Raw genomic sequence first — 27,934 nt, 5'->3', positions numbered from 1 at the left:
TTCATTCAAAAGAATGGGACCTAATGCAAGCACAGCACAAGACTAACCAGCAAAACCAGCTCTGCAGAAAATACAGGAGAGGAGGTTCTTACCAGTTTTATAGCCACATATTCATTGGTGTAAAGATTCTTTCCTGCATGAAGAGAAAGTAAATAACCCAGAGATTAGCAGCCTGCATACAGAAGAACAAAGAAATCAAATCACCGGTTCTCCCTGTCTCCCACACAGTGTCATGTAGAAAGGTCAAATTCAGTCCAACATAATGCATTTTTTAAACCTCAATATTTTTGTGGGCTGTGCTAAAATAAAGTCACAGACGTTTTAAGATGCATATCCGAATCTACCATCATCCATACATCTACCAGTGCACTTCACATCTTCTCCCACAGAACTTCATTAGTGCACCTCTATCCTGAGTAGAGGAATGGCTTAGTGCAGGGGTATCAAACTCAACCACATTAAGGGGCCAAAATATAAAACACAGGCTAAGTCGCAGGACAGACCCCACTCAATCTCCGCCCCCATAAGAATACTAATTGTAATACCATTTTTCCATTAATTTTTCATATATATACACACACAATATAATCTTATTAATAACACATAATGGTTAACCACAAAATTAAACTACACAAAGCACACTGTATGCTTCTCAACATTCATTCCTACCAGAACAGAGATACCCCTATGCAAATACTGGACCAAAAACTAAAAATACTAATATATACAAACGAAACCCTAAGATTCAAGACTCTGCAAGCAGTACAACCCAAACAAATGCATTTCTTCTAGAACAGTGCAAAATATAGACAGATATAAATTCTCAAAATTGACACAATTCAATCACTAAATTGAAAATAAAATCATTTCCCCTACCTTTGTTGTCTGTTGTTTTCAAACCATCTTTTCCCAGTCTCTGGCTGCACTTCCTTCTGTCTGTGCTTTTAACTATGTATCCAGGGCCACCTTATCCATTTGCTGTTTTTCTCTCCACTTTCTGCCATACATCCAACTTTAGCATTAACTTTTAACATTCAACTTTCTTCCATTTTTCTGCTTCTCAAAATCTATCTACTTTTCCATGTCTTCCCTTCCCATCTATCCATGTGTACCATCTCCTCCCTCTTTCCATCTATCCATAAGAAGCACTTCTTCTTAGTAGAGAATGACACGGTGACAAAATTCATCACCGTTCCCGTCCTCACGGATAACCGCGGGAAATAATCCCATGTCATTTTCTAGTGTCTATTTCAACCTAACATAGTAGATGACGGAAGATAAAGACCCGAATGGTCTATCCAGTCTGCCCAACCTGATTCAATTAAAATTTTTTTTTTTTTTCTTCTTAGCTATTTCTGGGCAAGAATCCAAAGCTTTACCCGGTACTGTGCTTGGGTTCCAACTGCCGAAATCTCTGTTAAGACTTACTCCAGCCCATCTACACCCTCCCAGCCATTGAAGCCCTCCCCAGCCCATCCTCCATCAAACGGCCATACACAGATACAGACCGTGCAAGTCTGCCCAGTACCGGTCTAGTTCAATATTTAATATTATTTTCTGATTCTAAATCTTCTGTGTTCATCCCACACTTCTTTGAACTCAGTCCTTCTACACCAGCATTCTTCAAAGCAAAGCTTGCGGGTCAGTGGTTGTGGCCATTCATACTCTGATTCTTCCCTCTTTCCTTAAAGAATGACATGAAGCTGGTTTCCCGCGGTTATCCACGGGGACAGGAACGGTGATTAATTTTGTCACCGTGTCATTCTCTACTTCTTAGCTCTTCCCTGCCACGCCCATTGCTATACACCATCTCCTCCCTCTCCCCTTCCCCTCCCTTCCTGTGCGCTATCACATTCCTCTTCCATGGTCAGACAACTTTGTCTTCCCCCTTATATGGTCTAGCATCTTTCTCCTCTCCTTCCCTTAGCCTGGAATCTCTCTCCTCTCCCATGGTCTGGCATCTCTCATCTCTCTTTTGCGATCTAGCATCTTTCCCCCCTGCAGTCTGGCTCTCTCTTCCCTGCAGTCTGGCATCTCTCTCTCTCCCCCTCCTTCCCTTCCGTGGTCTGGCATCTCGCTCTCTCCTTCCCATTCCAGTGGTCTGGCATCCCTCTCTTCCCCACGCATCTCTACCTCACTCCTCTCCCACCACCATGTCTAATAATTCTCTTTCCCTCCCTCTCTCTGCCCAACAATTCTCCTCTATCTTCATCTCCTCATGTGCACCATCTCTCTTTCCCTCTCTCAGACACCCAATTCTCTCTTTCTATTCCCTCCCTCACCTCAGCATCTCTTTCCCTCACTCTCTCCATTCTTCCATTCTATGGCTCATGCTCCCCTCTCTCCTTCCCTTCATTCTATGTCTCAAGTTCATACCCCCTCCCTCCCTCCTTGCTTCTATCATTTGTCCAGTGTGTGCTCCCTCTTTCTTGAGTCCCAACACGCCTCTCTTCCTCCATTCTGTGCCTCAACTAGGTGCCTCTCTCCGGTGAGTGTTTACCTTCTGGCCGGCTCCCTCCCCATCACTGTCACAGTTGTTTCTGTGCATAAAGCCAAAGGCGGCGACTTCTAAACGCAACATCAGAGGGAATGCTTCCGGATGAGGCACTGGATATGCAAGAAGCTGCCACCCGCTGCTTTGTGCACAGAAATGACTGCAGCAGTGAGGAGGAAGCCAGCCAAAAGATAAAACACCCAGGGGTGGCAATGAAGAAAATGCCACATTGCCCTCAAGCCGGCGCACAGTCACCATGGGCCGCATAAAACGGCCAGGCGGGCCAGATTTGGCCCACGGGCCTTGTGTTTGACACATGTGGTCTATATGGTTGCTATTAAAGTTCCTTTGGTTTGAAGACCTAGACTCCTCTACTTTTTATTTGCCCCCTCTTCTAATGTCAGAATAGAAACTACCTCTAATAAACTTAGTAACAGATGTAGCCATGTGTCTCCCAATTCTCTCTTTCTTCTACCTTATACTTATTGTAATATAGTAACATAAAGAAATATAATACCCCATCAGGTCATATTATTCTTTCCTTTGGGGGGGGTTTACTGGTTTCAAGGGTAACCCCATCATATGTTCTACTCCGATTTAAGATAAACCACAACCCCCACCTTCCCTAGCAATACTTTGCTTTATGCTGTGTCTAGTATGGAGATCAGAATTACCTTTTTTACTAAAGGTCTCCTAGATTGTAAACAAAGACTCCTGTAAGTGACTGTATCCCATCACCACACTTGTTCCTGAAAAAAATACACACAATGCAGTTCTGCAAGTACATGAGAAAAATTCCTCACCTAGACGGAGCTCTCCAAAATTTCCACAGCCAATCTTCTTCCCAACCCGGAAGTTAGGACCCACCATTAAGACTCCAGAATTGGTCCCAGCACCGCGGCTGCCATGTGTGCTCCTTCCCCCAGCTGTCTTGGACATCCTTTTACCGTCCTCGGTCTCCCCTTTCCCTCCTCTCTTATCAAAATCCATAAGTTTGTGATACCCTGGCTTCTCCACGGTTACACCACTGCCATAAAATCCCAAAGCCACCGAAATGGAAAACAACGGTTGTTGTAATCTGTCAGTACATCATCACTACTTAAAAGAGGAGGTTGGGGGAGGGGAGGGAGTGGTGTAACACCTCCCACAAAATTCTCAGCTACTTCAATGTCACCGTTTCTGTGCACTCCGCTGGGACTCCCATATTCCTCATCTTTGGATTACTTTTCCGTGAACACCACATTCTTCAGAATGGCTTCTTCCAAAGTTAAACCCTTTGGTTTGAAGCTGAGGAGGAAAAAAGGAATTACTAAACAAGCAGCACACCTTGCTACAATAAACTTCTGCAACACCATCTAATGAGCCAATATCAACAAAATAAATAAATAAAGAATTAATCTTAAATTACTCTTCAAAAGATAAATTGAATGTGTGGATGGTTACGCCAAATTTTACAGGACCAACAGCTGGGTGCTTAATAACTAGCATCACTGACCACAAGCTTCAAAATTTGTGCCAAGCAGTTACCACCCTGCCTGTATTATACAGTGCTAAGGTGAGAAGTGGCTGCATGAGCTTCTGAGGCTCATTTATAAAATTTTTGGGATTTCTCTGAATGAAAAACCCTAAAGATATCCAGAATTACTACTGTTTTTTTATAGTCCATGTAAAGCCAAATGCCTTTGGGACAAAGTATGAGATTAAAATAAGGACGCTACTAAATTTTGCAAGTACTAACAGTTGACAAAACACAACAAAAGATTTAGACCCATAAGAATCAGAATCCTTCATAAAGGCACATCACTTGCCCTCTAAATAGAGGTTACTGTTCTGACTTATCTACATTATTTCCAAGAACTTTTGCATCATTAAGGAATTTTGCCCAGATTAACACATTAACCATCCCCCCCCCCCATCAAAAAAAAACATTCTCAATTCACAAAAGTGCAAATGGATCAGTAAGGCCTAATCTACTTCCTATAAATTCCTGGCATGTTTTGTAAACTTGGGGCTACTGAGGACAATTTCTAGTATACCCATGTCAATCCCTTCTGCTAGGTGTCTGTATTGTAAGACAATGTCAGACAGCCTGGCATGTTTCTGTGTACTGGTTTTGTGCAGTCAGGTGTGTCCTCTGTGTTGGGTACTACCAGCTGTTTCCCCCCCCTCCCCCATAGGTGTGCCGGACTTTAGAAAATGCCAGAAGCAATCCTTAGGACAGGAACATTGGGAACTGCATATATGAAATTTTACAGCAAGCATGTCCAACCGATGCATGGAGAAATCCCTTAAGAAAAATTGTCTTCTCTGGTTAAAGGATTCTACTAGTTTGGTAATACTCATTACAGTTATAAAAAATATATATATAATAAAGCACAGTTACTTACCGTAACAGGTGTTATCCAGGGACAGCAGGCATATATTCTCACATGTGGGTGGGTGACGTCATCTACGGAGCCCCGATGCGGAAGCATTTTCAAGCAAACTTGATTGAAGATTTAAGTTTGCTCTGCTGCTCCACGCATGCGTGCCTTCCTGCTCCACTAGGGGGTGCATTCCCTCGTGGTCTCCAGTTCACTTAACTAGCAAAGAAGCCAACCTCGGGGAGGTGGGCGGGTTGTGAGAATATATGCCTGCTGTCCCTGGATAACACCTGTTACGGTAAGTAACTGTGCTTTATCCCAGGACAAGCAGGCATGATATTCTCACATGTGGGTGACCTCCAAGCTAACTGAAAAGGGATGGAGGGAAGTTGGCGATTTAAGCAAATAGATTTTGCAATACCGATTGGCCAAACTGGCCATCGCTTCTGGACAGTGAGTCCAGACAGTAGTGGGAGGTGAAAGTATGAACCGAAGACCACGTGGCAGCCTTGCAGATTTCCTCAATAGGTGTGGACCTGAGGAACGCTACGGAGGCTGCCATCGCTCGGACCTTGTGTCCCGTTACTCGACCATGCAGCGCGAGACCAGCCTGAGCATAGCAAAAGGAGATGCAATCGGCCAACCAGTTGGACAAGGTGCGCTTGGAAACTGGGTGACCTAACCGGTTTGGGTCGAAAGACAAAAACAATTGTGGGACTTTCCGGTGTGGTTGAGTGCGTTGGAGGTAAAAGGCCAACGCTCTCTTGCAGTCAAGAATGTGGAGCGCCACCTCTCTGGGGTGAGAGTGGGGCTTGGGAAAAAACACAGGTAAGACAATGGACTGATTGAGATGAAAATCAGACATTACTTTAGGCAGGAACTTTGGATGAGTGCGGAGTACCACCTTGTCATGATGGAATACAGTGAAGGGTGGGTCCGCTACCAGGGCTTGTAGTTCACTAACCCGCCGGGCGGAAGTGAGCGCGAGCAGGAAAATCACCTTCCAAGTGAGGAATTTTGGATGGCATTTGTCTAGGGGCTCAAATGGAGGTTTCATTAGTTGGGCCAGAACCACGTTAAGGTCCCAAACCACCGGAGGAGGTTTGAGAGGAGAGTGGACATTCAGAAGACCCTTCATGAAGCGAGAGACTAAGGGATGGAGCGAGAGGGCTTTCCCTTCCAGGGGCTGATGAAAGGCCGCAATCGCACTGAGGTGTACTCGAATGGAGTTGGTCTTTAGGCCAGAATGAGATAATTGAAGTAAATAGTCAAGGACCAGAGGGACGGGGACCGACACCGGGTCCTGGCTGTGAAAGGAGCACCAGGCTGAGAATCTGGTCCACTTTTGGGTGTAGCAGGTTCTCGTCGAGGTCTTTCTAGAGGCCTCCAGTATCTCTTTGACTGACTGAGGATAGGGGAGAGAAGTCAGGGGGAAAGAAACCAAGCATTCAGATGAAGAGATTGAAGATTGGGATGTAACAGCGAACCCTGACCCTGTGATAGTAGAGAGGGAAACCGAGGCAGAGGTAGTGGATCTCTGATGCTGAGTTGAAGTAGAAGGGAAAACCAAGGCTGGCGTGGCCAGCGAGGAGCAATCAGGATCAGGGTGGCTTGCACCGTTTTCAGGTGGACCAGTGTCCTCAGGATCAGGGGAAACGGCGGAAACGCATACAGAAACCTTCCCTCCCAATCGAGGAGGAAGGCGTCGGCCTCGAGCCGGTCCGGGGAGTACATCCAGGAGCAGAAGAGAGGCAGCTTGTGGTTGTGAGGGGATGCGAACAGATCTATTTGAGGCGTCCCCCACCGTTCGAACACCCGTCATAGGGTCTGAGAGTGTAGTGACCACTCGTGTGGCTGGAGGAGGCGGCTGAGTCTGTCCGCCAGACAGTTTTGTTCTCCTTGTATGTACACCGCTCGAAGGAAGGTGTTGTTGGAGATTGCCCATTTCCAGAGGCGCAGGGCTTCCCGACAAAGGGACCAAGACCCTGTCCCCCCTTGTTTGTTTACGTAGTACATCGCTACCTGGTTGTCGGTTCGGATGAGAACCACCCGGTCGTGGAGCAGATGTTGAAAAGCTACAGCTGTGAGATAGATGGCCCGAAGCTCTAGCACGTTGATGTGGCAGCGACAGTCCTCTTCTGACCACATCCCTTGAGTGCGTAGGAAGTCCAGATGGGCTCCCCAAGCGTACTCCGACGAATCCGTGGTGAGTACCTTGCTGTGGGGTGGGGCGAGGAAGAGCAAACCTTTGGAAAGATTTGAAGAGTCGGCCCATAAGAACATAAGAAATGCCTCTACTGGGTCAGACCTGAGGTCCATCGTGCCCAGCAGTTCGCTCACGTGGCGGCCCAACAGGTCCAGGACCTGTGCAGTAATCCTCTATCTATACCCCTCTATTCCCTTTTCCAGCAGAAAGTTGTCCAATTCCCTCTTGAACCCCAGTACCGTACTCTGCCCTATCACGCCCTCTGGAAGCGCATTCCAGGTGTCCACCACACGCTGGGTAAAGAAGAACTTCCTAGCATTCGTTCTGAATCTGTCCCCTTTCAACTTTTCTGAATGCCCTCCAGCGGAGCGATCGTTGCAATGAAGGAGTCACTGTCACGGGATGGTCGATCGGGTCCCGGTCTTGACGCCATTGAGAGGCCAGGGTCCATTGAGGAATTCTCAGATGGAGGCGGGCGAAGGGTGTGACATGGACGGTGGAGGCCATGTGGCCCAGGAGAGTCATCATCTGTCGAGCTGATACCGAGGTCAGCAGGGAGATCCTTCGACTCAGACTTACTAACGCCTCTAGGCGCGGAGGGGGGAGGAAGGAACGGAGGCGAACCGTGTCCAGCGTGGCCCCGATGAACTGTAGGGACTGCGAGGGGCGTAGTTGGGATTTTGGGAAGTTTATTTCGAACCCCAGACTTTGTAGGTAGGTAATAGTCTGTTGGGTCGCTGAGATAACCCCTTCCCTGGACGGGGCTTTGATCAGCCAGTCGTCCAGGTAGGGGAATACCTGGAGGCCCTGGGAACGTAGGTTGCTGCGACCACCACGAGGCACTTGGTGAAGACCCGAGGTGATGATGCTAGGCCGAAGGGGAGGACTCGGTATTGTAGGTGCCAGTCCCCTACCTGAAAACGCAAGAACTTGCGGTGAGCGGGGTGCACTGGGACATGTGTGTACGCCTCCTTCAGATCGAGGGAGCAGAGCCAGTCGCCCTCGTCGATCAGGGGGTAGAGGGTCGGTAGGGAAAGCATCCGAAATTTTTCCCGTACCAGAAATTTGTTGAGGCGTCTCAAGTCTAGTATTGGGCGTAGGTCTCCCATTTTTTTCGGTACCAGAAAGTAACGGGAGTAGAAGCCCTTTCCCCGTTGGTCGGGGGGAACCTCCTCCACTGCTCTCAGGCGAAGCAGGTCTCGAGCTTCGGAGAGGAGCAGGGGTAGCTGCCTCCGGTTCGGAGGGCAATTCCTTGGAGGGTTGTCTGGAGGAATGGCCCGAAAGTTGAGAGAGTATCCTGATGAGATCACGCCGAGGACCCATGCGTCCAACGTGACTTGTACCCAGCGAGGGTAAAAGGCTTTGAGGCAACCCCCGATGTGAAGGAGGCTTGGGACTATGGCGGAGGGGGCCCGCCCCCTTCCGCGCATCCCGTCAAAAGGACGGGGATGGTTTGGTAGTCGCAGGCGGTTGGGACTTGGGTAGAGCCCGATGGTGGGCCTGCGGGCGCCTGGGTGGAGGCCGCGAGAAGGCGGGAGTGGATTTTTGTGGGTATCGGCGCGGAGGGGCCCTGAACGGCCTGGACGCGGTCGGTTTAGGCTTTTGCCGGACGAGGGAGGCGAACGAGCGTTCGTGTTCGGAGAGGCGTTTTGTAGCCGCCTCGATAGTGTCATCGAACAGTTCTTTTCCCACGCAGGGGAGGTTAGCCAACCGGTCCTGCAAGTTGGGGTCCATATCGACCAGGCGCAGCCAAGCTAGTCGGCACATGGCGATAGCAAAGGCTGCCTCTCTGGAGGAGAGTTCGAAGCCATCGTAGGCCGCGTGGAATAGATGGAGGCGCAGGTTGGAGAGGGACTCTAAAAGCAGGCCAAACGCTCCTTGCCGGGAGGCCGGTAGGTCAGTCTCAAAGGCTCTCAATAGTCCAATGAGGTGTTTGAGGTAGGATGTGAAGGTGAAAGTGTAGCTTTGCACCCTAGAGGCCATCATTGCATTTTGATATAGTCTCCTGCCGAACTTGTCCAGGGTTCGGCCTTCTCGGCCTGGGGGAACCGCTGCTGAGACCCGGGATGGGTGAGCCTTTTTCAAGGAGGATTCTACTAGCAGCGACTGGTGGGAGAGCTGTGGTTGTTCGAATCCCGGGTAGGGTACTGTGCGGTACTTGGCCTCCATTTTGGAGGGTACGGCTGTGACCATGTAGGGGGTCTCCAGGTTCCTGAAGAAGGCCTGTTGGAGTACCGGGTTAGGTGGTAAGCGAAGGGACTCTTTGGGCAGTGATGGCATATCCAGCTCCGCTAGGTACTCCTTAGAGTATCTGGAGTCGGACTGGAGGTCTAAGTCCAAAGCGTGGCCCATGTCCTGGACAAAGCGAGTGAAGGATGGGCGGGATGTTCCCGGGGCCCCGTGCGGGGTCGGTGAACGAGACCTCCGTCGGGTGGAGAAGGATGGGGAGGCTTCCCTCGAGTATCGAGGTTCCTGCTCCGATCCACGCTCCGAGACCGGGGAAGCACTGTGAGAGTGTTCCGGGGTTGTCGATCTTCGGCGTCTCGAGGAGCCCCTCGGAGATGATGCCGGGGTTCGGGGTACCGATCGATGTCGAATCGGTGACCTCGACCCGGACTCCCTCGGAGAATACCTGCGACCTCGGGTCGGGGTCCCGGTCCGAGGGGGAGTTCGGAGGATGCGCGGGTTGGAGAGTGATAACTCAGCCACCCTTAGTGGTCCTGTACGAGGTGTAGGAGAACGGCCTCGTAGAGTTGGTGAACCTCGGGCCTTCTTGGAGGTACGGCGGTTCGAGGTTTCTGTCGTTTTAGCACGACGTTTTGCCCCTCGGCGGTCTGCGGAGGGAGAGCGTCTCGGGCGCCTCGGCGAGGAGTCCGAGGATGATGGGATGCGGCGAAGATTGCGCACTTTTCCCCGAGGTTGCTCGATGCGAGGCTCAGGCTGGTCTGGCACATGCGGGTGCGAGGTCGAGGCCGATTGTAACTGGGCCATTGCAGCGGACAGCTCCGACGAGATCATCACTCGGAGTAGGTCCTGGAAGACGGGCACGGACAGCATCGAAGGCATGTCCACTGCCTCGGTGCACTCCACCGGGGGCGACCTCGTATCAGAGTATTCCCGTGTGGTGGAGGCACGGCCCGAAGGCTTGGAGGGCTTAGCCGGGGCTGTAAGCATGGGGCTTCCGCCATGCGTCGACGTTGTCCCCGAGGCTGGCTTCTTCGATGTTACGGAACCTGAAGAAGGAAGAGGGGACTTACCCGGGGCCGAGGCTTTCTGCTGTCCCGAGGGCTTCGGATTTGGGTCTCGGGGCGATGCTGAGGTATTCGGGGCCGAGGTCAAGGCCGGGGCTGGGGCCGACCTCGAGGCCGAGGTAGAGGGTTGGTCCGGGGCGAAAAGGTCCGCCATGCGGGCTTTTCTTCGACGGAGGGCCCGGTTCTGGAAAGTAGCGCACTGGGGGCAGGAGTCGGTTGGATGAGCCACCCCCAGGCAGAGGATGCACCGGCGATGCGGGTCTGTGATGGAAAGAAGCCGCTCACACCGGGTGCACTTTTTAAAGCCGGTCAAAGGCCGGGACATAGAATTGAAAGTAGCCGCGGCTCGAGTAGCCACGTGGCCACGGGGATCCGGAAGCCTCCGGGTCGTCAAAAACGAAGCAGGAATCAAGTTGAAAAGTAAAGAATTCGCGCACAGCGACTTAATAGAGAAAAAAACAAGAAAAAATCGTGATGCTAGAAGGCAGTTGGGGCAGAGCCTGAAAAACACGACTTCTAGGCTCAGCGGAAAATTTTTGAACTGGAGACCAAGAGGGGATGCACCCCCTAGTGGAGCAGGAAGGCACGCATGCGTGGAGCAGCAGAGAAAACTTAAATCTTCAATCAAGTTTGCTTGAAAATGCTTCCGCATCGGGGCTCCGTAGATGACGTCACCCACCCACATGTGAGAATATCATGCCTGCTTGTCCTGGGATAATAATAAATTAGCTTTTTACAACCTGCATATTTTAATATAAAGAGAAAATGCAGTTCTGCTGTTGCTACAAGTGCAACAGGAACCAAGAGCGTTAATAATCACCTTGGCTTATTCTTAGCTGCAGTCCTCTGTGGAATTCAAGGAAACAAACAGACTTGTAAGTAATCCCCCTGCTCTGTGGGTTTTAATGTTCTCGCCTCCTGTACTTTTAATGATCAGAAAGGAAATCCTGGGGGACTCATCACTAGGTTCCTATCTTTCACAATCTGTATTTATGCTGCTTTCTTCTGCAGCAAGATGCAGGGAGACTGGCATGCCATGGCAGGCATTTGTGAAGCAAGCTGATGGAACGGCATGCACGTCACCAAGCTCCCAGTACAAATGGCAGCAGCCAGAAAACACTCAACCATTTTATCTCTATTTTGGTCTTACCTGAACAAGACTGAGACACAACTGAAGTGTGACCTCTACTCCTGCACATTCAGTAAAGCATTAAAAACATACAATTTTTCTCCATGAAGTTTATAAGATAAAATTATTTTGCCCTTACTTAATGTACCCAATGAATGGGTCACAAAAAAATTTGGATAAATTGTAAGAGCTGGTGATACAAGAGCAGGGCAGAGAGAAAATTTACTCCACCACAGTTTAGGTGTACCTAAAGACTAGATTAAGAGGTGGTACAGGGCATGTTTCATTAAAAAAATTTAGAATGGAAATCACTACTTCTTGGATAAGCCGTGTCTCCCCTCAAAATCTAATCAGGACAGCAATAATTTTACAGAACTTTTAAAATCTCAAAAAAACATTACTTTATGTTTCACAAAGATGATACCTTATAATCTTAAATCTTGGATGCTATCTTGCAATCCCAAGCAGTGGTTGAGCTCTAAAGATCAATGCCTCTGCCAGCAACTTGAAACTTGCCCGCCAAATAACCCCATCCCACAACCTGGATAGGAAGGAAAAAAAATTCTGCTGCAGGAACAATATTTACAAATAGAGTGTGACATAGTGGTTAAAAGCTACAGCCTCAACACCCTGAGATTGTGGGTTCAAACACACACTGCTCCTTGAGACCCTGGGCAAGTCACTCAATCCCTCCATTGCCCCAGGTACATTGGATAGATTGTAAAGCCCACCGGGACAGAAAGGGAAAAATGCTTGAGTACCTAAATAAATTAATGTAAACCGTTATGAGCTCTCTGGGAAAATGGAATAAAAAATGAATGAATTAAATCAATCAATCTGCAGGACCCAAGAGATGAAAAAAACAAACAAACAACTTTTCAGCACCACCTTTGCCTTCTATCTGCTTCATCTCTCACACACACACACACATTCCTTCTAAAATAGAATTTTCCCATATCCACTAATACTCCTATTCTCCCACTAAAAAACTCACCCCTTTCCAGAATATTTTATTTATTTATTTTATTTAAAAGATTTCTAACCCGCTTAAACTTAAGAAGTATACAAAATACAAACATAATCATATCACAAAACATACAGATAAATAAACAAATTCAACTGAAAATATTCACAATTGGGATCATAAACTCAGTTATGAAAAAGCCTTCACAAACAAAGTTGATTTCTAGTGCTGGCCTCCGCTATTCAGTGGTAACATTTTCACGGGTTTTCTGTAGGCCCGGGATTTCCAATATACTGCAATGTAGACTTACAATTTGATAGGAAAAACAGAAGTCATCATCATTTTCGTAAACAGGAGAGAGGGAGCATCCTTGGCTTTAGTATGCGAAAAAACTACTGGGTTTCCCCAAAAATAAGACACTGTCTTATATTACTTTTGGACCCCAAAAAGGCACTAGGTCTTATTTTTTTCATGTACAATGATTATCTCTCCCTTCCTCTCCTCCACCCCAATTTTTCCTATTTCCTTTCTCTCTCCCACATGTGCAGCATATTTTCTCCCCTCTCATCCATCCCCTTGTGCAGTATCTTTCTATCCCTCCCCCTTCCCTCCCATCCTCCTGTGAAGAAGAACCCTTGCAGCCTATACCCCTCCCTCCCCTTGTGCAGCAGAACCCTTGCAGCTTCTGTCCCTCCCTCCTTTCTATCCCTTGTGCAGCAGAACCCTTGCAGTTTCTATCCCTCCCTTCCTCCCATCACCCCGTGAAGCATTTTTTAATCCCTCCCATCCCCCCCGCCTTGCACAACCCTCCTCCCTGCTGACCCTTTCATCTCTCCCACCCATCCAAACCCCAACCGCGAGACTGAAATACAGTATCTTATAACAAACCGCATCATCAGCAGCACAGGCCCCATCGCGGTTTGAGAAAGACGTAATGGGGCCTGTGCTGCCACGATGCGGTTTGTTATAAGGTACTGTATTTTGGTCTCACGGTCGGGTTTTGGATGGGTAGGAGAGATGGAAGAGTCACAGGGGGAGCGCTGTTGCCGCCGGCAATTAGGGCTTATTTTTTGGGGTAGGGCTTATATTAAGACCTACCCCGAAAATCATGTTAAGGCTTATTTTCGGGGTAAATCTTATTTTCAGGGAAACACAGTAGCAGATGAGTTTTTTAAATAGCTGAAAAAAAAACCATCTTACTTGCTTCTTCTCAAAGCACAGACTTCTTATTCTTTTTCTTCTTGCTGAAAAGATGTCATAGTGACTTTTCGTTTGTTTGATAATTTGTACACACTACTCTTTTCCCTACCTGTTTACATTATTCTTTTAACTTATATAGGTGCCTTTTTACCACGCTGTATAGGTGCTAATAGGCACCTAACAAAAGCTTAAAATGGCCTACTACAGGCAACACTCTCAAGCAGCCTGTGGCAAGTGTGAATTGTGTGAGCACTAAACAAATTAGTTTTTGTGGGGTTTTTTAAATTAGGTTCTTTCTTTCTTTCTTTCAAAACAAACAGTCCAGAGGAAGGCTACTAAAATTATGTGTGGTCTTCGTCATAAAGCTTATGGGGACATACTTAAAGATCTCAATCTGGAGGAAAGGCAGGAGAGGGGAGATATGATAGACGTTTAAATACCTACGTGGCATAAATGCGCACGAGTCGAGTCTCTTTCATTTGAAAGGAAACTCTGCAATGAGAGGGCATAGGATGAAGTTAAGAGGTGATAGGCTCCGGAGTAATCTGAGGAAATACTTTTTTACGGAAAGGTTGTAGATGCATGGAGTCTCCCAGAAGAGGCGGTGGAAACAGACTGAATGTAAGAGGGCCTGGGATAGGCACGCGGGATCTCTTGGAGAGAGAAAGACATAACATAACTTTATTCTTCTATACCGCCACAATCGTACGACTTCTAGGCGATTTATAAAATACAAATAGTAAAAGAACAACATATTTCTCAAGGATAATCCGTATAGAATTATTAGATTTAGTCATCCCTTCTCGCGAGAAATCTTGTAGGAAACTATTTGCATACTTATGCTCCTCCTTTCTTACCTCTTGGCTGTCCTCCAATTCCTCAGTATGTGTTCTCCTGGAGAGAACACAGAAGAGGGAGGAGTATGGGGATACTCCCCAAGAAACATGTCTGATCTGCTCTTATCAGTAAGCAGCACAACAAATAACCAAATATTTGGAAAACAGAATAAACAACTGAACAATTAGAACTCAGCCTGCAGTAACAGTGTGGAGGCATGTTGTATATAGACACCCTGGATTGAATAACGCGGTATTCGCAGATCATATTCTTGTTGAGGCCGGACAAAGAAACAAGACAGCCAACTTACTGGTATTTATTAAGGCAGACAGCAGGCAAATCAACATTTCCCAGGACAGACTTCAGGAATAGAGTGTGGGAGAGGGAAGATATGATAGAGACGTTTAAATACCTACGTAATATAAATGTGCATGAGTCGAGTCTCTTTAATTTGAAAGGAAACTCTGCAATAAGAGGACATAGGATGAAGTTAAGAGGTGATAGGCTCCAGAGTAATCTAAGGAAATACTTTTTTACAGAAAGGGTGGTAGATGCATGGTATAGTCTCCCAGAAGAGGTGATGGAGACAGAGACTGTGTCTGAATTCAAAAGGGCCTGGGGCAGGCACATGGGATCTCTCAGAGAAAGAGATAATGGTTACTGCAGACGGGCAGACTAGATGAGCCATTTGGCTTTTATCTGCCATCATGTTTCTATGTTTCTAAGATTAACAAGGTAAAAACCTAATCTTTCCTTCTTGTACAACCCTACTCTATTCCTGAACTTTCAGGATGAAACAGAACAGTTTCTAAACTTAGGGTAGGACTGATGAGCCTGTTACCAGAATCAAAGATCCAAATGTGGAATTCCGTTTGACCACCACTTCTATTCTGTAAAACTTTGTGAATGTATGCAGAGAAGACCAAGTGGCAGTTCTATAAATCTCTTCTGAGGAAAACGCCAAAAACTCTGCCCACGAGGAAGCAATGCCTCTTGTAGAGTGGGCCTTCACTGACATAGGAAGACATTTCCCATCTCCGATATAGGCAGAAAAAAAAGAGTTATTCGAATCTATCTGGAAATTGATGCCTTTGATGCCGGCCAACCCTTTTGGGCTGCACCAGCAAGGACAAACAGACGATCTGACAATTAAAATTCATTTGTAACCTCAAAATACTTCAGCAAAAGCTTGCACAAATCCAAAGATTTTAACACCCTGTCTTGTTTGTTTGAACCCAAGGGTGTGTAGGCCGGTAAGCGCACTTCTTGATTGATGTGGAAGCTAGAAACTACTTTCAGCAAAAGAGGGGACTGTGCTTGAATCCATAATTCTAAGAAACAAATTTCTACAGGACAATGCATGAAGTTTGAACATTCTATGGGCAGAGGTAATGGCCACCAAAATTGACAGTCTTGATGGTAAGATTCATCAAAGAAGCTTGGTCCAGCGGTTCACAGGATATACTCGCAAGTACCCTGAGAACCAGGTTAAGATTCTAAGTTGGAAATGGCTGTTGCAGCAGAGGGTGGAGCTGGAATGTGCCTTTTAAAAATCTAACCAAATCCAAATGAGACTTAAGACTGCTCCCCATGGGGCTTGAGGCCAAAGCAAGAAAGCCCGGCTATCTGAACTCTCAGAGAGCCAACTGCTAGGCCCTTTTCCAGGCTTTCATGGCAAAAGCAATTACCACTGGGATCGACGCAGAGCTTGGGTCTTCACTCCTCTGATCTCACGAGGATTGGAAAGACTTCCAGGCCTTTGCATATGCTACAATGGTTGACCTCTTTTTACTCCATAAAATGGTAGCAATTATACCATCCAAGAAGCTCCTGGGAACTAATGCTACACGTTCAAGAGCCATGCCATAAGATCAAAGCATTCTGGATCCTGCAAGATCAATGGGCCCTGCATGAGGAGTTGGGAATGATGGGGAAGCTTGAGACCCCGACCCTGCTGTAGACATACCAGGTTTGCATACCACAGGCATCTCAGCCAATCTGGCACCACTAGAATCACCTGTCCCCAGTTTGTCATGATTTTGAGTAGCAGACAGCCTATCATGGGCCACGGAAGAAAGGCATAGAGAAAACCTATCACTGGCCACAGCTGAACCATAGTGTCCAGACCTTTGCTTCCTTGTTCATGCTTACAGCTGAAGAACCGAGCAGCCACCTTTTTATTTATTTATTCAATTTTAAATTAAAATATATCACTTACATGCATTAGGAAAGAGAAATCAAATAGCCATATCAAAAGTTACATAACACAAGTTATATAAAGAAAAACTTCACCAATTAAATGGCTATAATTCCCGTATAAGTCCACTATACTGAGGAGAGAGATTTCAGGTAAGGAGGTGCCGAGCAGCCTTCTTGTTGGAAGCCGACATCACCATCTCTTCACTATGCAAGTGAAGGCTCTCTGAGATAGCGCCCATTCTCCGGGATCCAGGGTCTGCCAGCTGAGGAAGTTTGCTTGTACATTGTCCACTCCAGCTACATGCACTGCCGAGAGCACTAGAAGCTGAGTGTCTGCCCACTGAAAGAGCATTGGGCCTCTCGGCATAGGGGTGCACTCTTTGTGCTCCCTTGGCAATTGACAGACTACTGCCGTTGTATTGTCTGAGAAGACTCGAACTGCTTTGTGCTGCAGTGCACTCTCGAATTTCAGGAGAGCCAGACAAATCGCCTGAAGTTCTAAATGATTGATAGACTAATTCCTCTGAGAAGAGGACCAGCATCCCTGGATCGAGTATCCCTCACAATGCGCTCCCAGTTGTAAAGGCTGGCCTCTATCATCAAGATCACCCATACCAAAATATGGAAGGAAACCCCCCTGGAAAGAGAGAAGGTGATGAGTCTCTGCCATCCAAGGGAGCCACTGTCTCAGCGGATCCCTCTGTGGGCACCAACAGGAAAGAAGTGCCTCTTGGAGCAGGCATAAGTGGGCTCTTGCCCAGGGCATGACATCCATAGTCACAACCATCGACCCCAGCACCTGCACGTTTTGCCAGACTGTCGGAGTGGGAGTGCTCTAAAACTCTCAGGTCTGTTGGAGAAGTTTCTCCTTGTGTGCCTCCAAGAGGAATACCTTGTTTGCTCCCATAGCAAAGCAGGCTTCCAAATCTTGCATCAGAACTAAGTGACTCTTCAACATCGGGTCGGCAAATTCAGTCGGTCGCTAAACCAGTCAAACTGTTTTAGCGACCACTGGTACATGATTGGAGTGTTTGCATCTAGACCTAAGTTGTTTATGAAAAACATACAAAAGGAAGCTATTTTAAAATGTTTAACTAAGTGTTGTTCTTATGATTCTTGTACACATGATGAGAGGTTAAAAATGAATAAAGACATATAATGTTGGGAGGGAGGGGGGGTTAGGGGTTTATATATATACAATTGTTATTTGACTTGATGGATTTTTCAAGTGATGTTTCTGAGACTATGTATGGTTCTTTTTTCTTGTACACTTGTTGAACGATTAAAAAAGGAATAAAAAATAAAAAAAAAATAAAGTAGAGCCACTTTCTTACTTTCAAGTGCATGAGACAATGAAAGCCTGTTTTGTTTTCACTGTATAACCCTTAGGAAACAAACTAGGAAAAGTTAAACATGATATTGCATGTGCTGAATCTGGCTAGTTTATATTTGTTATGTCGTCATAGGCACTGCATAAGAGGATCAGGATCCATTCTAGGTTGTGTGTGGCAGGGAGGTGTATTTTTGGTTTTAAAAAAAATGTGCCATTATTAAAAAAAAGTGATACATGAAAAGGAAATTAAAATTTTCTGTTTGCGTGCCACTAACTTAACTCCTAGCAGAGCTTCCCCCCTCCCCCTAAAGGCTTTCGGGATTAATCACTTATTTAGGAAAATAATATATACCATTCATCCAAGCAAACCTTCTCTCAGCAGTTTACAATAAAAAGTTCATAATTGCATTTATAGTCCAACACTACACAGAAAAGAAACAAAATCAGATTCCACGCCATAATGAAAAAGAAATATTGGATGCGATGGAAATCCAGCAGCAATTAGAATAATGTGGCCACAGTTTTTAAATCTGGTAGATGGCCCAATGACTACCAAGTCTGACATCTTTTTTTGAGAAAGTACTGCTCTTTGCCAGGCATACTTTTGAAGTAATACACAGAAAGCACTGCTTTCTTTCAAAGCCATATCACATAGCCCTTGGGCTTCAAGAGACACCTGCAGCCCCTTTTCTTTGCATTAGAATGGATTACTGCTGTTTTGAAGATGAAAGCTAAAATTCATCCATGCCTTGCATTGTAATCCAATACCAACTCCAGCCAGCGGTAACATCTGTTTGACAAGTGAGGAGATCTGATCACTTCCTGCTCTTCAAAGCTTGTATTTACTGTAGAAACAGGGAGAAACCTCTGAAACACAGAAAGCACAACACACACCTTTATTAAAGCATTGTCCGACAGATACGTTGGCACAAAAATCTCCAGCCAGATAGCCAAAAAACACTCAAATTGCTAACCTGGAAAATAAAAAATGAAATTATGAGCAGGGAATGGAGCCTTAAAAGAGGAAGTTGCAAACTTACAGCACTCATATATAAAGACAAAACAAACTCAAGGTTCACTGATGAAGAGATTCCTGGAGGACAAAATTCTTAAAAATCTCAAACATCTACAGGCTGAGAATTCACAAGTTCCAGCTCATGGGTTTTTGTTGTCATTTTAAATCTGACTAAAATAAAAATAAATCTCTTCTCTTGAAACTGTTCTTGCAGTTCATCAGGTCTTGAGATGGAGCTTAGATGGACTGCATAGGCGCCCTGTATAAGAGACTTGGAGTGTGCTGCTTCCCAAACTTGGCAGCAGCATAAAAAACCTGGGAGCTTCCCCTCCCTGCTGTATTTGCAGTCTCCCCGATAAAGGGCCGGATTCTCAAAACTCACCGGTAAAATCCAGTGGATCAATGTAGTGACCGTAGTGGGAACAATTTTTCTTTTACAGGCAATTCTCAGCATAACAGCATGTAAATTATATGCACATTATTTGTGTGGAGAATTGCTGGTAAAAAGGGGGGGGGGGAGAAGAACTGTGCCTGGTGCCTGCTCAGAAAAGTAACCGCTAAGTACAGCTCCTCCCTCCTATCAAGGCTGCTCTCCCTGCCCCAATCAACTGAGCTGCTGGTTTCCATGAGTCCTGCCGGCTCAGCTATTTGACCAACAGGGAGAACAGAAAGAAAAAAAGTCCGTCGTCCCTCCCGACACCCCCCTCATCTACCGCTAGCTGCCCCACCCCCACCCTGTACAAGATCAACAGGAGGGATGCCCATTCCCTCCTGCAGCCTGGGTCCCCTGCTCCCGCCAACAACCCCCTGACAGACCCCTATCTCCTGCACCTTTAGAATGAAGGATGGCAAGAGGGATGCCCACTCTTCCCTGCCGCCGCTGCAGTCCCCCACCCCACCCCTCGGTATCTTTAAGATGGACGGCAGGATTGATGCCCACTCCCCCTGCCGCTGGGGTCCCCTGCACCCCTGACAACTCCGACACCTCCCTCCGTACCTTTAAGTTGAAGGCTGGCAGGAAGGATGCCTACTCCCTCCAGCTGGCAGGCCCGTCTCTTCAAAATGGCAGATCTTCCCTTTCCTGGTGCATTCTGGGATACACTGGCGAGGAGCCTAAGGCTTTGATTGGTCCAGGTGCCTAAGGCCTCTCCCACAATTCTTTCCCCCCCATCCCATAATCTAAATTGCACTATTGTGTCTTAAATACAGCTGCCTTTCCGTCACTGCCCCCTCCCCAGAAAGCTACACTTGCTGCTGCTGCCCTCCCGCCATCGCCACTTTCCTCCACCTGTAGCCACCTCTGTCCATCACCTGACGTGATCCACTATATCCCCCCCATCACCTGACGTGATCCACTATATCCCCCCCATCACCTACCCTCCCATGACCCGGTTTGGTCAGGTCTCTCTCCTCCCTCCATCTAATCTAACCTTTCATAGCCGCAAGAAGTGAAAGCGATTAAAGCAGAGCACTGACTGCAGGCTAGGTGGCTTCAGTCTCTCTCGGTCTCTTCAGTCCCTGCTACACTGGAACAGAAAGTTACATCAGCTGTTCTGGTGTAGCAGTGACTGAAGAGACTGAGAGAGACTGAAGCCACCTAGCCTGCAGGCAGTCCTAACAGGTGAATACAACAATAAAACTACTCACAGTCTACTGGGTCAGATGCGCACACATATACTCAGCCAAATATATTTTTACAGCTCTAAGTCCACTGCTGAGATGTAACACCCTAACCCAGTGGTCTCAAACTCGCGGCCCGGGGGCCACATGCGACCCGCCAGGTACTATTTTGAGGCCCTCGGTGTGTTTATCATAATCACAAAAGTAAAATAAAACAGTTTCTTCGTCAAATGTCTCATTAGCTATAAATTACAATACTATTAAGACTTAGCCAAAAGGAAAGATTTATAAACTATAAAGAGTTTTATCTCATTAAAAATTGTCATTTCTTTAAAAGACATATAACTATTTTTTCTCCAAGTACTTACAAATCCAAAAGGTGGCCCTGCAAAGGGTTTGAGACCACTGCCCTAACCTGTACGCTACATGCAAAGAAAAAAAAACAGCCCAGGTCATGAGCGAAATAATGAGAGGTCTAGAATAAGGTCACATGATCCAATTTCAAAGTAGATACCTTAATCTTTATCCTCCTCTAGGCACTGAAAAGCATTCTACGTATATACATAAGATAACAAGCAAATTATGCAGGTGAACAAAGAACACTGCTAGTGAAATTCCTCAATGTCTCTTTCTTTACATGGACAGAATTCCAATTATACAAATTTCTGTAAAACATAAGACAGCTACAAATACAGCATTACAAGCAAGCTGCAGGACCAGCTCACACAGGACCTGACTAAAATGTTTTCTTGCCAAAAGCCACAGATTTTACTGCACATTCAGGAACACAAATTCAACCTGTGTGCATCTAATTTGAACTTTCCCCTTGTGTACAAAGTGGCCTGCAAACCATCAGAAGAAAGGGCAAGACTCAGGTATCTCCTGTCCTGTTCTGGAAAACCAGATCAAGCAGTATTAACTTAGACTATGGTTCATCAGAAAGGGGGAGTAGATTCCCACAGGTAGTAGGGAAATTCATACGGGCATGTTCAAAAGTTGAGCATTTTGGGAATGTAATTTAATGTAGAGTAGCAGCTTCCATTAATTTCCTCCCTAAGGGGCAAAAAAATATTCTTTCCTCGGGTCCACTAGCAGAATTACCTGTTTACACCAGAATTCTCTGTTGGTGTGGCAGTTTGTAAAAGAAAAGTGGGAAAAAAACCCATAAGAAGTCCACCAAGTATGCCCAGATTACAGCTTGGACAGCATAAAAAGAAGAGGAAAAAGAGCAAGCGATGAACAGAGAATACATCCAGGAAGACTGGATATCTAGCTTGGTAAAATAAAACCTGCTCATTTTCTTCCTTGAGCCGTCAGTGACAGAAGTCTCCCTTTGACTGAAAACTCTTACATCCGTATGGCATATGTAGTTTGGCAGAGGAAAACTAGGTGCAGGTTGCATTTTCAGTTGTATGTGTGATATTTCTATGGAAAAAGTACCCACATAGAAGGAAATGCAAACACTTAATACTCTCACTTAAGCTACAAATGATGCAGTGAAAAGCATTGCCTTCACAACAAACACTAATATTTAGGCACAGTGGTTTAATTGGAGGTGGATGCTAGTTTAGGTATACAAGAACCAACAGACTAGAGTTCAAATCCTGCTCCTTACACTATTACACATTATGATCTAAGGCAGGGATCTCAAAGTCCCTCCTTGAGGGCTGCAATCCAGTCGGGTTTTCAAGATTTCCCCAATGAATATGCATTGAAAGCAGTGCATGCACATAGATCTCATGCATATTTATTGGTCGGGTTGGGCCCATGTGCCTCAGGCCGCGCCCCCAGGTGGGACCTAAGGCTCCAGGGCCTATTCTGATTGGCCCACGCGCCTTAGGCCCCACCAGTAGGCGGAGCTTTAGGACGGATGGGCCAATCCGGCCTCATTCCTTCGTTGGCTGCCTGCCGGACAGGCGGGTTTGGCTCCCGTCTGTCCGGCCAACTACCAAAGGTACGGGGAAGGGGGGTGGGGGGGGTCGTGGGGGTCGCCAGGGGGGTCGCGGGTCGGCTGGGGGGGCGGTCGGAGGTTCTTGGGGGGGGCGGTCGTTGGGGGGGAGGGGGGTTTGCGTCGAGGGCAGGAGGGCCTGGGATCCCTCCTGCCCGTAATGTAGTGCGGGGTGGGGGTAGGGGGTCGCCGTGGCCAGGAGGGTTTGGGCTCCCTCCTGGCCCGATATTGTCGGGGAGTCGGCGGTCCTTCGGGGTGGGGGGGCGAATGGTCCTGCCGGGGGGGGGGATGAATCGGACGTCGGGGGGGGGGGGGAACGGAGAGTCGGGACAGCGCACGGAGAGGCGGGGCAGTGCACGGAAGTCAGGGGGGTGAACGGAGAGTCGGGACAGCGCACGGAAAGTCAGGGCAGTGCATGGAAGTCAGGGGGGTGAACGGAGAGTCGGGACAGCGCACGGAGAGGCGGGGGCAGTGCACGGAAGTCAGGGGGGGGTGAACGGAGAGTCGGGACAGCGCACGGAGAGGCGGGGCAGTGCACGGAAGTCAGGGGGGGGGGTGAACGGAGAGTCGGGACAGCGCACGGAGAGGCGGGGCAGTGCACGGAAGTCAGGGGGGGTGAACGGAGAGTCGGGACAGCGCACGGAAAGTCAGGGCAGTGCACGGAAGTCAGGGGGGGGTGAACGGAGAGTCGGGACAGCGCACGGAGAGGCGGGGCAGTGCACGGAAGTCAGGGGGGTGAACGGAGAGTCGGGCAGCATGCGCGGTATAATCGTGAGCGCGTTATACCAAAGTTTTTGTGCTTATCATCGTGATTTCTGCACGCTATACACGTGTGCGCGTTTTATACGGGTGCGTGTTATTTGCGTGAAAATACGGTAATAGTGTAAGTTCTATGTTAATGAAGGCAAAGAGAGGTGAGCAGAAGTCTACTTTTTTAAACACAGGAGGCCTTTCTATTCAAGTTTAGCACACACATTAACAGAATTAGTACCCGCTAAACGCTAAGCAGCCCATAATAGGCTTCTTAGCATTTCGTACACATTAATGTCCATTAGCATGTGCTAAACTTAGTAAGAGGGCCCCTAGGAATTCCTAGTTCGAGATTGAGCAAATATTACTCATCCCAGCAGCCAAAAAGCCCCATGGGACCTGTCCCAGAAAGTCACACCAAGTGAAAATCTGTATGCTAAGGCTTGGGGCTACAGAAGACTTCAATACCTCCAGGCTTTTGCCAGAGCAAATATTTGTGAAGCAACCACCGAAAACTCAATCCTAGATTCCTGGGGAGTCAGATCGAACTTAATGAATTCTGTTGCACTAGTTCATCTTTTGTACCATCCGCTGGAGGCAGGTTCCATAACTACACAACTACTTGTACTGGTGATTAACATCACTGAAATGTCAGTGTTCGCTGCCTCTATAATCCATTTGTCTGGACTAAGTCTAGCAGAATAACAGCAGAATAATGAAATTGGTGCCAATCAGCAGTTTTCCCGATTCTTCTGACCCCTGCCCTCAGGGAGGGCTAGAATTAAGGGAAACAGAGGCAATAAAATAGAGAAGAAGGCTCTGGCATCCTGTGCTCCATTCAGCAATGTTACTTACCATAACAGTTGTTATCCAGGGACAGCAGGCAGCTATTCTCACTAGTGGGTGATGTCATCTGACAGAGCCCCAATACGGACGTCTCACAAGCATGTCTTGCTTGAAGAAACTCAGAAGTTTCGAGATGCCCGCACCGCGCATGCGCCAGTGCCTTCCCGCCCGATGGTCCGGGCGTGTCTCCTCAGTTCACGTAGCTAGCAGAGAAGCCAACCCAGGGGAGGTGGGTGGGACGTGAGAATAGCTGCCTGCTGCCCCTGGATAACAACTGTTACGGTAAGTAACATTGCTTTATCCCAGGACAAGCAGGCAGGTATTCTCACTAGTGGGTGACCTCCAAGCTAACCTCAATGGGATGGTGGGAGAGTTGGCAACTTAGGAGAATAAATTTTGTAACACTGTTTGGCCAAACTGTCCATCCCTTCTGGAGAAAGTATCCAGACAATAATGAGAGGTGAATGTATGAACCAAGGACCAAGTGGCAGCCTTACAGATCTCCTCAATCGGTGTCGATCTGAGGAAGGCTACAGAGGCTGCCATTGCTCTGACCTTATGGGCTGTGACCTTACAGGGAAGGGGTAATCCAGCCTGGGCATAGCAGAAAGAGATACAAGCCGCCATCCAGTTGGAGATGGTGCGCTTCGATACAGGTCGTCCCAACTTGTTTGGATCAAAGGAGACGAAAAGTTGGGGAGCAGTTCTGTGTGGTTTGGTGCGATCCAAGTAGAAAGCCAAAGCACGTTTACAGTCCAGAGTGTGAAGAGCTAATTCTCCAGGATGAGAATGAGGCTTTGGAAAAAACACAGGAAGCACAATGGATTGGTTGAGATGAAAGTCAGAGACCACCTTAGGTAGGAATTTCGGATGAGTACGGAGGACCACCTTGTCATGATGGAATACTGTGAAAGGTGGGTCTGCCACCAAGGCCTGAAGCTCACTGACCCTGCGAGCAGATGTGAGGGCCACCAGAAAAACCACTTTCCAAGTGAGAAACTTTAGTGGAGCCTTGCTCAGAGGCTCAAAAGGAGGTTTCATAAGCTGAGAAAGGACAACATTAAGATCCCAAACCACTGGAGGCGGTTTGAGAGGAGGATTGACATGAAAAAGTCCTTTCATAAATCTGGAAACCACAGGATGAGAGAAGAGAGATTTCCCTTGTAGAGGCTGATGGAAAGCCGCAATAGCACTCAGGTGGACTCGTATAGATGTCGACTTGAGACCAGACTGAGACAGGTGTAGAAGATAGTCCAATGTAGAGGATAGAGAGGCTTGTTGAGGCTCCTTGGAATTGGAAACACACTAAGAAGAAAATCTAGTCCACTTCTGGGAGTAGCATTGACGAGTAGCAGGCTTCCTGGAAGCCTCCAAGACATCCCTCACCGCCTGTGAAAACTGGAGAGGAGTTAAGTTGAGAGGAACCAAGCTGTCAGGTGGAGAGACTGCAGGTTGGGATGAAGCAGTGAACCTTGATGTTGAGTAAGTAGTGAAGGAAACACTGGAAGAAGCACCGGCTCCCTGCTGCTGAGTTGAAGTAGAAGGGAGAACCAAGGTTGCCTGGGCCACCGAGGAGCAATCAGAATCATAGTGGCATGGACGGATCTCAACTTGACCAGAGTCTTTTGAATGAGAGGAAATGGAGGAAACGTATACAGGAAGCGATTCCCCCAATCCAGTAGAAAGGCATCTGCCTCGAGGCGATGAGGAGTGCAGATCCTGGAGCAAAACTGAGGCAGTTTGAAGTTGTGTGGAGTCGCAAAGAGGTCTATCTGAGGCGTCCCCCATAGTGCAAAGATCTGATGAAGGGGGTTGGAATGGAGAGTCCATTCGTGAGGCTGGAGGAGACGACTCAAGTTGTCCGCTAGGACATTGTCCTTCCCCTGAATATAGACAGCTTTGAGGAAGGTGTTGTGGTGAACCGCCCAATCCCAGACTCTGAGAGCTTCCTAGCAGAGCGAGGCCGAGCCCGTGCCCCCCTGTTTGTTGACATAATACATGGCAACCTGATTGTCCGTGTGAATGAGGACCACCATGTCGTGAAGCAGATGTTGAAAAGCTTGAAGAGCATTGTAGATGGCCCTGAGCTCCAGAAGATTGATCTGATGGAGTCGGTCCGCACTGGTCCAGAATCCCTGAGTGCGAAGCCCATCCAGATGCGCTCCCCAGGCATAGGTCGAGGAATCGGTTGTGAGAACCTTCTGGTGGGGAGGAGAATGAAACAGCAAACCTCTGGATAGATTTGAAGAGGTCATCCACCAAATTTGAGACTGCCGAAGAGCAGGAGTGACGATGATGTGTCGAGTCAACGGATCCGACACCTGATTCCACTGAGATGCCAGGGTCCACTGAGGAATTCTGAGATGGAGTCTGGCCAACGGCGTCACATGAACTGTAGAGGCCATGTGGCCCAGGAGGACCATCATGTGTCTCGCCGAGATGGACTGGCGAGAAGATACAGACTGGCAGAGATGAAGCAGAGCCTCCATGCGTTGAGGAGGAAGGAATGCTCTGAGACGGATGGTATCCAGGACCGCCCCGATGAAGGGGAGCGACTGTGCAGGCTGTAGATGAGACTTGGGAAAGTTGATCTCGAATCCCAAACTCTGCAGGAACAGAATCGTGGACAAGGTCGCCGAGATGACCTCCGAGGCCGAGGAAGCCTTGATGAGCCAGTCGTCGAGGTAGGGAAATACCTGAAGACCCTGGTTCCGGAGTGCCGCCGCCACCACTACCAGACACTTCGTGAAGACCCTGGGAGACGAGGACAGACCGAATGGAAGCACTCAATATTGCAGATGCAGATGTCCCACCCGAAATCTGAGGAATTTGCGAGAGGCCGGATGGATGGGAATGTGAGTGTAGGCCTCCTTGAGATCCAGAGAGCATAACCAGTCGTTCTGCTCGAGGAGGGGGTAGAGAGAAGCAAGGGTCAGCATGTGAAACCTCTCTTTGACTAGGAATTTGTTGAGGACCCTGAGGTCCAAAATGGGTCGCAGGTCGCCCATCTTCTTCGGAACAAGGAAGTACCGGGAGTAAAACCCCTGGTCCTGTTGGTCCGCCGGGACCGGCTCGACGGCCCGAAGCCGGAGCAAAGCCTGGGCCTCCTGAAGAAGAAGGGCGGTCTGTGTCAAGTTGGAAGGATACTCTCTTGGAGGGTGGTCTGGAGGGACCCGCTGGAATTGAAGAGAGTATCCCTCCCTGACGATAGTAAGGACCCAGAGGTCGGTGGTTATGGCCTCCCAGCGATGATAAAAATGATGGAGGCGCCCTCCTATGGGAAAAACAGGGGGAGGCAGAACGAGGCTGGTTATGCCCTCGAAGAGACAGTCAAAAAGGCTGAGGAGCCTTAGGGACAGCAGACGGCTGAGACTTTTGCTGACCCTTCTGAGGAGGCTGCCGTTTCGCAGGCTGCCTCGCAGGTGGAGCTTGCCTCGGCTGATAACGCCGCTGATAGATCAACGGCGGTCGAGAGGGTCGAGACTGCTGAGGCTTAGGCTTCGGCCTAAGAATGGACTGGAAGGACTTTTCATGATCAGACAATTTCTTCGTGACTGTCTCGATGGATTCGTCAAAAAGATCTGCCCCAGCACACGGGACGTTAGCCAGGCGGTCCTGAAGATTCGGGTCCATGTCAATGGTCCGCAACCAGGCCAAACGGCGCATCGCCACAGAGCAGGCTGCTGCTCGGGCCGAGAGCTCGAAAGCATCATAGGCAGATTGCATCAACTGAAGACGAAGCTGGGACAGCGAAGCAACCACCTCCTCAAACTCAAACC

General features: G+C 47.9%; 1 protein-coding gene across 2 annotated transcripts in view; it reads right to left on the bottom strand.

The window, feature by feature from the left end:
- Positions 1 to 27,934, bottom strand: part of CSNK1G2 (casein kinase 1 gamma 2) — a 129,928-nt gene that overhangs the window by 73,008 nt on the left and 28,986 nt on the right. Inside the window, exons 2-4 of one of the 2 annotated variants that reach the window (XM_033956779.1) lie at positions 11,868 to 11,984; positions 3,298 to 3,781; positions 93 to 133 (exon numbers count right to left, since the gene is read on the bottom strand). In XM_033956779.1, coding sequence (XP_033812670.1) covers positions 93 to 133; positions 3,298 to 3,484 — 228 coding nt within the window. In that variant the 5' untranslated portion in view covers positions 3,485 to 3,781; positions 11,868 to 11,984. The remainder of the gene's footprint in view (positions 1 to 92; positions 134 to 3,297; positions 3,782 to 11,867; positions 11,985 to 27,934) is intronic. The other variant, XM_033956778.1, reaches the window with a different exon arrangement.

Source organism: Geotrypetes seraphini, chromosome 8 (assembly GCF_902459505.1).
Source record: "Geotrypetes seraphini chromosome 8, aGeoSer1.1, whole genome shotgun sequence".
NCBI classification, from domain to species: domain Eukaryota; kingdom Metazoa; phylum Chordata; class Amphibia; order Gymnophiona; family Dermophiidae; genus Geotrypetes; species Geotrypetes seraphini.
Note: the sequence above shows the minus strand (reverse complement) of the source record. Positions and strands in the feature narration are given on the sequence as shown.